Here is a 13,663-nt window from a genome sequence, read left to right as displayed (position 1 = left end):
TTACAAAAATATCCATAGCTGTAATTAAATACAATACTGCGAAAATAGTTCAAGGTGAATATGACCAAGGTTTTTTATGATAATTGCAAGACGTCGTTTATGGAAATGAAGCTAATTATGAGCAAGGTCATTGATTAATTTAGCAATGAAAGGATTAATTATTTCAGAGTATATGGACAAATTTGAACATTTTCTAGGTAGTTTACTGAGCATACGCGACCATAACTATTTAAAATGCAGTGAGAAAACTCCCACAGTCGTATTATCGCAATCGTTCCAAGGCTATTAAAACTATTACGAACTAACCATACACGTTGTATCAGATCGTATTTTTACCTTTTGCCGCGGATTCCGCAATGAGGATTTACATAAATTTTACTTTTACCTGCATCGTTAACGACATACTGTTTTATTTTGAACTTTAATCCTTAGATTACTGCAATATTACCATAAAAAAATATCGATTAAAGGATTAAACAATCTTTTACCAACAAAGATACGATTCTTCGTGTTCAATAATTCCATAAATTAAATTTCACCGATGAGTTACAATGGCAAGAACGTGCAAACGTTTCCGGCCACGTAAATTTCTCGCTTCACATTTAAATAATAATAATTTACATCCAAAAGAAGTGTCCAAAAGAGTTTAAAGGAACGTTGCGTTACAGAGGGACGTTTATCTTATATTTTATAGACTCGCAGTTATACGACTTTAATATCGCTTTTAAGAGGTAAAATGAAAAATACCTGTATATCTGACCGGAAACTTCCGCACATCATTGAATCTTCACGAAATAAGAGGAAATAGCGGGAAAACGAGAAAGCCAATAGAAAAGTTTGAAGTAAAAATGGGTGATGTGAGAGAAAAAGGTGGATGCACCTTCGGCAACCTGTGGAGAGGGGATGGCCGGTGTTTCGCGACGTACACGTGACATGGACGTACAGGGTTCGCGTTGGGGGGTTGAACGAAACAACCCCTTCACATGCGCGGCGTTCGCGGCCACGTGAAGTGGTGCGTTCTTCCACAACTCTCGAAAATGTCGACCCTCGACCACGGCTAAATCCGCGTGTAAAGTCTATTCTTTCATCGAAATCACGACCTTTCGGTCACGAAGCAAAAGTCAAAGACACAGAAGGGACGACCATTGTAAAAAGTTTACGTGACGAGTGTTGTTTAGGTGTTACGTTGATTGCAAGTGCTTCGTTTAACAGTCTTCTTATACAGCTGTTTCGTACGACGTTTTCCATATTCTTACTTACAAGTACGACAAGACATTGCAAGTACTCCTTGTTGTTTTAATAGTTTTATCGATTTTGTTAGCGAATTATTCAGACGTGGTTCTTCACTGTAACTGAAATCAGGGTTCTTCGAGGAAGAACGTGATTCACGTAAAGTGCACGTTATTGCGTGTATGAATTACTTTACGCGGGAAAAAGTATTCTCGAAGGATGTGTTAAATGAACGATCGATGGATAACCGCGCAAAAGCATGTATTGCTTCATGATTTTGCGGTACTGAATGACTCTGCGATCAGGTAAGTGAACATTAGCGATTAGTCTGCGACATTTCGTTTATAGTATCAAATTATTCTACATAATATCACGTTACTCTCTGTATTTGTTAAAATCCTTATGCATGTGCATGCCGCATAATAAGACCTTAAATGATTGCTCTAAATAATAAAAACTTAAACTTAACGTAATAGTACGATAGCAAGTAAGGGTACAGTTCTTCAATTTGTATAAATTATTTTACTGTGTGTAATAAATTAATTTTTACGAGCTTCGTACTTTCAATATTTCCACGTTATAGTTAATATTTTACATATGGTAGATATAACAGAACGAAATAGTGAAAATTGGATAATTGAAATACCAAATAATCAAAATATCAACATATTAAAAATTACAGGAATTTTTTAAATTTTACAACTGGTATATTTCCAAAGGTGCATTTTCAGATCTTATTTCATTAGATGTTCATTATCCTAATTGTTTCATACTTTTCCAGAAAGTTTGTTGTATATCGAATGCACGACACAAAATTGTTTTAGTTGGCGCATTCTGTGTGCTTTAAGCCAGCGTGGCATGCCAGCACGACATTACATATCCCACTAACAAAGATATTTGATCGTTCTACATTTTGTGACGCGGAGAGTGTTTGACCGTTTCATAAATGTGGTTAATAATAAATTTTCTGTCTCGCCAATATCGAATGGAAGCGTTTAGACAAATTCATTTGCGTGCCAAAGATATTCTTAATTAAGTTATATATACTATACCGCAACATACAGTCTATAATACCTTAGGAACTGTTCTTTCTCGATTATTTAACGGTGCACAGCCAAATACTTTTTAGTGATAAATGTATATGGTAATTAAAAAGTGTTAATTGATATAATATCCATAAACATTATTAGGCGTTCAACAATTTATTATTATTGCACTTTCTATGAACGATTACGTGGCTTTTATAAGAAAGATTTACTAGAATTTATAATTTCCATTTAAAAATTGAATTTATTTTGTTGTTCATATCGATAGGTGTATTTGAAATATACAAATTTTTCATGTAACAATACTCTTTTTGGATATGCAAAAATGGAAGTTATTTAATCTTGAAAAATTCTATGTGATAATTCTATGTGATAGTGTACGATATAATGATGCTTGCCAAAGGCTAAGGGAAAAAGAAAATTAAATCGATCCATACAGGGTGGACAATGACCGGGCGATACTATTAAATTCTTATGCACAATGAGCGAGCAAAAGCTTGATTTTTCTTCAAAGACGAGAATTCGTGCTGGCTTGTTAACATAAGACGAGCACTTTTTAATATTTATGAACTGTCTTGGCTACACGAAAGCGAAGCAATCAAAATCTAACAAGTTGTGAATAGTTAATAACATCAATTCGAATTTTAATATTTTATCGAAGTTCTTTGGCTTCTTGTAATGCTATTCTATATACGTGATATTTTATGCGATATAATATTTTTTTCGAATTCGTAACTTTAATATCAAAGCTTAAATAATAAAATCTTTTCGCAAACAATATGTAAAAGCATTGGTAGAAAAATAGACTGATATCTTTTACAGATTTCCATTCAGATTGAGAGTAACAAATAAAGTAAACAATTTTTATAATCTATTTCAATATTCAATAAAATATTATAAATTGGTCAGAATATTGACTAAAATACTGTATAATTAATTAGTGAATTAATAACCATTTTTTTAAATTCTATTATATACAAAGTTACTCTGATACAACTAAATAAATGTTACAGTTCTATATCTATTCTAGTATAACTAAACCAATTCTCTGTCATAGTGATCGAACGATGGTTTAGCCCTTGCAAAAAGTGATATTTGTACGATATTTGTTCTGTGATCTTCTGCTGATAGGAAAATTTCTTGATGGAGAATTAGTTAATGACCTATATTCACTTCCGCTATGTTCAATATCATACGTTCCCCATTCTACCCTAAAGCAGAGCGATTTCATCGGCACGTGGCAAATTGTGCCATAGCGTAAATTACATTCTTACAATTCGTACGGGTAAGCGTACTTACGGATTGAGTCGTTTTAAAACTTCCAAACAATGGACAGAAGACAAGTCGAAGGCTTTCAAATTAATTGCGAAATTAAACACCTTCAAATTGATCTGGAATAGAGTACCAGTTCATTACAAAAATGGCTCTCGTAAAAAATTGATTGCGAGTAGAATTTAATTTTAGAATAACGATAGGACATTTATAGATTTATAACACTCTAAAAATACTAAGCATTCCTGTAAACTGTAAGTCATTGTAATTAGTCATGCCTGGAATAGTGATTCCTGAATAATTTATAATTGCTTTTAGTATGGAAAATGCGATATACTTTGAACATTGTATTTCTGTATACATATGTAGTATAGTTTATTCATCATGAACCTAGTTAATTAATCAATGATTTGCTCCTATTACTTTGCTTATTAATATTTCCTGGATTTATCATTTCTATGATTATTTAATATTGTAAATTCATTTTTTAATTTTTACTATTATTATAATTTTTACTATTAATAAATTAATATAAAGCAAGTAAAAGTTTAACGAATGTTTCATAAGGTATTTTAACTTCAGTGTTATAAATTGCGTGTTCTTCTATCATGCTTGTATGTGAAATAAAATTTAAGTTAGGCAATTATTATAATTATAAAAAAAGCTATACTGAAAGTAAGTTAGAAATATCTTAAACGTAAAAACTTTCCTAGCTTACTGTAATGATTTGTACTTTGTTATCGTTGTTTCTCTTACATTTCTTTTAATTCTTGAAGAAATTTACTCAGAAAATTGTAAAGAATTGTTACTAGACATTAAAAAAATAATATTTCTCCTTAAATTTTATTGCTCGCATACAAGTATAAGTGTCAGCTTATGTATGTATATAAGCTTACCAAAACAGCAAAACACGAAAGCCCCGCAATATAAAACTAAAGTAAAATCAGATGACATAAACGATTATGATTTAGACATTGGACATTTTTTTTATTTTTAGAAATTAATGGAATCCTGACTGTGTAGGTGTCATAAAACCATGCGTTTTAGTATTAGTTCACGCCTCCCTTTACTAGCAACAGGATTTACGATTGGTGTGAAGAACTGACCGCTGACTCAAACACTGTTATGTGTTAGTTCTGAATAACGAGTGGTCACGACCTCGTTTCTTGATCATAAAATCAATATTTCCGATTCTATCAGAATTTTTGTCGTTAATGTATATTATTCGTCCGTAACAGTAATACTATCCTTAATTTTGCACCTGTAGAAAACAAAAATTCTATAAAGTATATTACATCGACTTACAGTAACACATTACAGTTTTGCTTCTAAATCAATAAATATAAATGCACATAACGTAAGGACACAAATTAAGAAGTATAAATTATTTGTAGAATTATTGGTTAAAGGCTTACAGCATAAAGCATAGATCATACTATACTCGCTGTGTATAGAAAGAACTAACGTGTTTGGAAACGCTGTAAATGAATATTTTATTATCGGATGATTATTCCATTCCTTTTTCATGTCGTAAAACGTTGCACGAGTTCAGTGAATTATTTCTCGATAATAAATCGATAAATTTCTAGTCTGTAATCGGAAATTAAACATTGTAGCGCCTGATCCATCTCATGCTTATTTCACTGTCTATCAAATTTCCGGAGTCATATTAAAGTGAAACTCGCACGTATGCAACTATTACTTGTATGAGCACGTAATATATCGGATTTCTACAGGCAATGCATTGGCATTCGGTCTAAACTTTATCGAGATTTTTATTTTACAGAAATTTTCTGTTTATCATACCACCATGGTATGGTTTCTGTTTATCATGATAATATATTATTCATGGTATTAAATTGTAATGTGTCGATTCTTTCTTGCAAAATTGTATACCTATCTAAATAGTTAATTTTTGTAAACCATTTGTAATTCTTCTGACGACAATTCATAAAGTAATTCATAAAACTCAGCTACACACATATGTTTTTGTGATGTACATAGTACGTGTAAAAGAACAATATTAAAACAGAAGAGCACTTGAAGGATGTACCCTTTTAAATATTTCCAATTGAATTGGAATAATTATTTCATCTTTTTGTTAGTTAAATAATGAAATGAAAGGTATATCAGAAAAGTCATTTATTTAAAAATATATATCTTCAAATAAAACGCGACAACCAATAAATATGTTAAAATAAAGATTGCAAATTTGATCAAAAAATCGACTCAAAAATTTATTTAATTAATATAAAAATCATTCCAATATTTACCAGTGATTTTATAACAGATCATTTATCCAAATTATCGTAAGTAAGTTGAGACTGCTGTCAGGAAAAGAAAAGGGTGCGCGCCCTATCACGCGTACCAAGGAATGACCACCGACTGCCTTAAATAATTACTCACTGGATAAATGGACTGACTGTCAGTCAGTTTGAGAGCGCTTGAACTCACCCCTTCTAATATTTAGAAAAGAAATAGGGGTACTCGTATAACGAGATATCGATCTTTTCATTAACGCAATAAATTCACAAGTTCAATGCACATTGATTATGAAATACATTTATTATTCCTCCTAACAGTGTAATTAATCTCTCTGCATAATTTGTAATTTATACTTCAAAAATCCTCCAACATTTAGGTAATAAAATTAAGCTAAAATGTATATTCCCATTAACAGTGTTTCAACATTAAATAAAATAAAATTCACGAACATCCCCATCAGAAACATTTTTTGTACAATACAGAAATTCCAAAATGAATACGTTTATCTGACATTCCATTTTTAAAAGATAAAATATTATTAATTCGAGACGTTTCATTCACGTGAAGGATAGAATAAATATTTTCCTATTTTATTTCGTTTTTCTTTATTCATGTTTGTCATACTTGAAATTGTTTGTTCGTCCAACACGCATTCATTTTAAATATCCTGCAATTAGCATGCTATGAAAGTGCTTCTTCGAAGTATTTAAGTCGCTTGGATAAGAACACAACATTTGTTTTGACTACGAAGTAACCATGTTCGGATATAGATTGATCATATAGGGCGCTTACTAAGGGGACAATTTATGGCAGTTTCATCGTTATTAATGAAACATATGTATTGAGTTGCTGGCAAAGTTCGTAGCAATTTTATCAGTCGATATATTTTGCTGTATATTTGATGAGATCACGAGAAGATTACTTATTTTGGACTTCTGTCGCAAATAACAAAATATGATTCGAGTGTTCATAATCTCACATTAAATGAAATAATTAAATAAGAAAAGTACGAGATAGAATAATGAAAAATAAATCCTTTAAAAAGACAATATTAAAATCATACGTTCTACTCCTCAACTTTCAGCAACTACTTATCGTTTGATTACGATTTATCAGTCTTTATGAGTCTTTAGGAAACTTTCTTTCGTGGTAAGAAACCAAATACTTTAAAAGTTTAAAAAATCATTTCAGAACTATAGCAAAAGAAACAATTACTTCTATTGAAAAAGACAAACTTCTTTAAAAAAAAAGATCATTAAACTACCCCCAAAGTAGCTCACGAAAGTATTCGAACACTTATAAAAATCACTTATGAAAATATCGTGTACATGTTACGTAAAACATTTTGGGTTACGTAAAATATTTCATATTTTACTAACAGTTTTTAGTTAGTTTTGTACAACATATTCGTAAAATAACTATCGATCGCGTTAGGCGTTTGAACGTCCTATTTTTATTCAGAGCAGAGACCTAGAAGAAGTAATCCGCTGTTTGCAGAATGCCCTTTGCAGGACAATGGTGCAAAGTATGGATTTATTTCGGATTCGTTTTCGCGTGGGCAAAAGGTGCGCGTCCACGCTTTGATACCTCCACGGACATGGGATTAGTTCTAGTTCCAGCGGATGCTGAAGTAGATTCTGTCATTTTTCGACTTCGCGCCACTGACCAGGATGCAGATTTCCCACTTGTTTTTGAAATAACTGGTAATTATAACGAATATCGTACGGGCAAAAAGTAGAAATAAACTCCTTCGTTAAAAAAATCTTTTATTTTTTTAGCTACCATCACACCTGTTGTAAGGATCGACAACCTGCCGTGCACGTTGTATAACAAAGTGTGTCAAGCTAATGTAATACTAACGAAACGGCTAATGCCCGGCCGCCTTCACGATTTTGCTGTTAGGGTTAGGGACACGAAAGGAGATTCCAACTCGATGCAAGCTACTATTTCTGTTACGAACGCAACCACCCTTCGTGATAAAATATTCCCGCACATACCCTCTCTGATAATGGTACCCGAGGTAATTATTTGTTGTATTAATAATAACGATTAGTACTAGCATTCAACACGTTAATTACTACAACACCGTCTCCATAAGAATCGAATACATATATTCTTTTTGATCATAAAAGATATAACTTAGAAAAAACGAAGCTGGCACCTCGCTGGGGGCAGCCACCCACATGCTATATTTACTTTTATTTTATTTTCTTTTTTTCACCAACAAGATATAACACTTTACCAAATGTCCATAAGGACAAAGTGTAAAAAAGAACCAAAATAAAATAAAAAAAAAATATTCTTTTTGCATAGCGATAATATCACACGATACATTGCTTCGTTCTTTATTGTACGAATTCTATTAAGTATATAACGTTTTATGGATCACATTGTTTGAAACTAAAAAAATATTAACTGTAAGACCTCTCTTATCCTTTAAAATTATTGTAAAGAATATGTGTTATTCTCATCGTTTTATATCCTTTTCATAAATAGTAGTATTTCTTTATTAGCAGTATTATGCTATGTAATACTTTTAGCAAAATAATAAGTATGAATCTTTTACACGTTAGAAAAGCTTGAAATTAATAAGTGTAATCTGAATATGCATGCGTGTAATATTCGATATGTTCTCGTATCAAATCATACTCCTACTCTCGTTTCCTGCTTTCATGTTAATTGCCTATTATTATGCGAGAAATCTTCTAATCTGCCAAGTAAATCACAAATGTTATAATTTAGTATTTCTAAATATAGTTTTTTATTTTCATGCGTTAAGGCCATATCGAAGATTATACTTATTCGTCCATCGTAAGGCATTCTATAATAAAAGAAATTGAAATGACGTACAAAGTAATGTTTATAGATTACATTAACGTTAATTTCTCAGAGGACAGTCTCTACTTTATCGTAAAATAAATTATACAAAATCAGTGATTACAATATTAATCTTATGAAATTATTTGCTTAGGATACTAAACCAGGCAAAGAATTAGATTATCTTTTAGTAAGAGCTAATTCTTGGAGTGGAAAACCCGTTTATATCGAACTCTGGGTAAGTCACAGAAATGAACAGTAATTTTTAAAACGTAGTTTAAGTAACACTTCAAAATATACTATTGCTACTCGTATATCTTCCAAACAATAATTTATTATTTTTATAGCAACCAAAAGAACTTTTCACTATAAGACAGCGGCAGACACCCACGCAAACACGAGGAATAATTACACTAACTGGAGAATTAGATTTCGAAACGCAATCCATGTACACTCTCACCATGTATGCTACGGTATGCGATATTTGAATAAATGTTGTTAACTACTTTCTGGTAGAAAGTTTAAATAACATAGTTTATTTATTAGGATCCCTATACGGAGCAGGGAAAAGATACTAGAAATATTGCAGGCTTAAGCGTTGTTGTGATAGTTCAAGATGTTCAAGATGTTCCTCCAATTTTTACGCTAGCCCCTCCCCTCACAAGGATTAACAATTCTGTACAACCTGTAAGTTGTTCCCATTCTTAACATGATATTTATGTGCCTAATGAAATATATAAATTTTATAAAGTCAGATAAGTAGGAATGAGTTTGTCTACTTTTATCTGTTAGAGCAACTGAAAATTAGATCACAAGAGAATGCAAAGAGAATTTCCATTTTTGATGATTTTACGATATAATATACGTTTTACTTATATATATTACATTTATTATTATAGTTATTTATATATTACATAGAATTAAACTATTCACAAAATTATTAAATTAAAGTTTAATATACTGATTAGAAACAGAGAACATCCAGCCTCAATTAAAATGAATCAAATGGATACCCTCATTCATCCTATTTTTATTATTTCTGACTAGTATAATTTTATATTACATCAGAAGTAATATATCTTCAGCGTAAAAATAGTAAACAGGGGTCACGGTATCGAATAAGATGACTGGATATTTTTTTTCCGACAATAATAGAAATGGATCGGTTTTATTCTGTTCTAATTCCAATTTTATATTTTAAAGTGATTAATTGGAGAAAACTATTATTAATAAATTTTGAGCAATTAAATGTAGGCCAGAAAGGCTACTTATGATACGATATCTCATATAAGTAAAACAAATGTATACGTTGATTTCAGGGTGATATAATACTACGAGTGCACGCAGAAGACGGAGATAAAGGTGTACCGCGTGAAATCGTGTACGGTCTCGTATCTGAAGGCAACCCCTTTACGCCATTTTTTAACATCTCTGAAACAAATGGTAAGAAAATATATCGTGATTTTAAAAAATTTATTTGAAGAATTAAACAATGTTACTACTTCATATTCTTTCTTTTCTTGTTTTTTTATTCTTTCCTTTTTTTTTTTTTTTTTTTTTGCTATAAGGACATCCAGATAATATCTTTATACAAAGAATCTTTAACATGCAGTTCGCTTCTGAAATACAAATTATTTACTTACCTGTGAGAATCAATGGAAAGTATTGAATTATTCGTAAAAATATTATGCACCACCGAATAGATCAAACTTTCTATATAAACATAAGCTGATTATTTAGAATAGGGCACATCTCATCGATATCGATGAGCTTGAAATATGTTGTCAAAGTCAATGTACTGAATGATCTTTTCCTCTAGATATAACTGCTTAATTTTCGAGTTATCAAAACCTAATTGACGATTAAGCTTGGAAACAACTTGTGAAGTTAGGAAGAAAACTTGTTAAGAAGAAAACAACTTGTTACTTCCAGAAGGTAGATTTGAAAAAATGTCGTTATACGAGTTTGGAAAAATATTTCTGGAAGTTATTATTAAAATTGTTAAGATCATTATTTTAAACTTTTAACGCAGCTTAAAATTACATAAATTATATACCCATGGCTATCATTATATCTTGTCAAGAAGTTCTATCACACGGACGATCCACAATCGCGTAAAGTTTTACAATCGGTACTTATGTTGGTCCATAAATTCAACAGAGCGTGGTGAAAATTTGATTACCACGAATATGACCGACAAACACAATAATTTACAGAGGGTGTAATTACATTTCCTAGCGCTGCCATCAGTAAGCGAATTATTCACAGGTTCACCGACATACACACCGTCGAATGACCTGATTTCTCAGGAATAATCCACTCGATGAGTAGGGTTTCAAATTAATTTACCACTACCTCGAACTCCACTTCCCGACATTAAAGCGTGAAGGAATGATTCATACTCTTAGAGGTACAGTTGGCACGGAAAAACAGATTACGTATGCAGTTCTAGCGCGGTGAAAAATGAATGAAACCGTGCAGAGTGCACTGGAAGAAATTCCATTACGAGAAGAACCCACCGTTGATCAATAAGAGTCAACAGTTTTTCGATTTTCCCATAAAAAGAACCTTTTTCATTTCCATCAACTTCTCGATCGTTAACGATGGAAATGGCACTGTCAGAAGTAAATATTGTAACCAAGGTAAATGACCTTAAGAAATTTAATTATCTTTTTTATGCGATTCTTGGATGTTAATACTGTGTCTGACCTTAAACAGTTCTTCGTCTCTGTTGTTCCAATTTTTCTGTATTCGTGTAGTATACGATCAGTCGTCAGTGTTGCGACTTCTCAGGAAGTGCCATGAAATGGATCTGTTTTATCGAAGGTCTAATCGTGTGTGATTTTGGCGTGGCCATTTTTGAATCAGAAAATTATGGACTTTTCTTTCCTCTTCGCGGTACTGACGTGTAATTCGCTCAATTGCCCAATCGGTCAACTGCACGTGAAAGTAGAGAAAATTGATGAAATAATATATATACGATAAGCATCGAACAAGCGTATTAGCACCAATATTTAAGAAATTTCCAAAAGTTTCAATAAGGACTCAGCTACTTCGACTTATAAGTCAGCTCGTGTAGTTTTGTCAGAGAGAGAATGTCGTTTTTACTCGTTCATTGATCAAATCTACGGTTTATGCAGCACGTTTTCCAAAATTAATGCGTTCTGTGATAGATCCTTGGAAAAGGGAAGGCTAAGGGCCGTGAAACAACGAAGCAACTTTATACGCTTGTTTCCACATGATTACAAGCTCGCACGAACGTCTTATCTAACGTCTGAGATCGGTGATACCGATTCTTTTCGCGGAACCAAAAACGAGTCAGGCGAGGAAGTGGCCAGAACTCGGTAGAGGTGGTCAGAGGAAAGTCTTGACGGTCTACAACGCGGTATCGATCGTACTTAGGGGTCAGTCTCTGCTTTTCAGGCTGCGATGCTTATCATTTCGTGACACGAAGCATGCGACCTCTTCGTACTCGTATATGTATGTATCGTATGTATGTGCGTATGTGTGTGTGTATAAACGTAACTACCAGAGAAAACCAGTGAAAAAGAAACAGACAGGGCCAGAAGGAATATAGAAGATAAAAGCGTATTGTACTCTGTAAGTATAAATGAGCGACCGTATCTTTACGCGCTACTGGAATAAATAGACTTGATAAGGAGAATTTTAGCTATTTAATTACATTTTGCGAAATACGTATCTGTTTGTTACGATCTCGGTATATGTCAAATTCGTAAATTTATTCCAGATATCAGATGATATCTTGAACATAAAATTTGCAAATATATAAGTTAAGAGGACTACTTAAAAATTTTGACTATAGTGAATGTACATGTAGATAATGCTGGAGAATGTATGGCTTACGATGTATAAATTATTATTATCTCTCATTGTACGTGTATATTCGTATTCATACAAGTATTTTTTTGCTGAATTATATTAGCTATTTTAAGTTATATCAGTTTATAGGAGCTACAGTTTTATCGAAATTTATTTTCAAGCAGGTAACATTATTTTTCCTATATTTATTTGTATTGTTTTAATAGAATCGTAAATACTTGTATCGTTGAATCAATAATTACGCAATGTACTTCAAGCATAATTATATCATAGTTGATATTTTAGAAACGAAATTAAGCGAATAACTGTGTAAATGAGAATAAGAGTCATATACGAAATAAGAAGGTAGTGCAATGCAATGTATGTTAATAAGGGCAGTTCATTCGCTAAACTCCATTTCGTGATGTGTTATGGAAAATTTCCATCACTGGACATGCGTGCTCTGTATGTCATACATAAGTAACAGGGATCACTGACCGAAATGTTTTATTCATAATTCCCAATAAAAGTAATTCGATCGTGACATAGCTTATTACTTGGACGTTTACGTATAATACATGCGAATAAAGACCTAAACATAATAGAAGTCAGGTATTAAGTCTTTAACGATCTTTTCGAGAATGTACTAATTTATACAATGATTCGTCTCACAAACGTATCATTTCAGTTATTTACATTTTATCCTACATACAGATTATATGTAATGAATAACATTCACTTCATAACTCATTAATTAAACCTTCTGTTCATACAAATCGCCCACAACACGAACAATGTTGTACAGTTATTATTCATAAGTATTAATTAGTAGATATTCTAATTTTCTTTATCCAAAAAGCAAACATCGTTTAAATTTTCATATCTAAACATTTCCGTAGAGTGAAACATAATCTACTTATATACATGTTTCAAAGCATTTTAGAGGTTTAGACTAATTTATAAATCTTTGATTGATAGGTGAAATTACTCTTGCCAAACCATTGGAGGAACTTACCCAAATTACGCACGTTGGAGCACCCGTTGTACTTACGGTGGTTGCTGAAGAAATAAGAAGAAGCAGAGAAGAACCTCCTGCCCAAGCCACAGTTGTTGACGTTGGCTTTCTTCTTGGGGAGCCGGGGAATAGTCCACCATACTTCGAGAGCGATAAGTTGGTACCTGAGTCGTGAATAATTTCCACTTTAATAACTATG

At 32.1% G+C, this 13,663-nt stretch overlaps 1 protein-coding gene across 1 annotated transcript; it reads left to right on the top strand.

Moving 5' to 3' along the window:
- The first annotated feature begins 1,221 nt into the window (after positions 1 to 1,221).
- LOC132909485 (cadherin-86C-like) lies at positions 1,222 to 13,639 on the top strand. The gene is made up of 8 exons (XM_060964342.1): positions 1,222 to 1,535; positions 7,311 to 7,516; positions 7,592 to 7,833; positions 8,785 to 8,868; positions 8,978 to 9,103; positions 9,177 to 9,317; positions 9,950 to 10,073; positions 13,428 to 13,639. Exons 1-8 carry the CDS (start codon positions 1,459 to 1,461, stop codon positions 13,637 to 13,639), a joined length of 1,212 nt encoding a protein of 403 aa, XP_060820325.1. The 5' UTR covers positions 1,222 to 1,458.
- Positions 13,640 to 13,663: the final 24 nt, after the last annotated feature.

The sequence above is a fragment of the Bombus pascuorum genome, chromosome 8 (genome assembly GCF_905332965.1).
Source record: "Bombus pascuorum chromosome 8, iyBomPasc1.1, whole genome shotgun sequence".
NCBI classification, from domain to species: Eukaryota; Metazoa; Arthropoda; class Insecta; order Hymenoptera; family Apidae; genus Bombus; species Bombus pascuorum.
The sequence above is the reverse complement of the archived record's forward strand: the minus strand, read 5'-3'. Positions and strand labels throughout refer to the sequence as shown.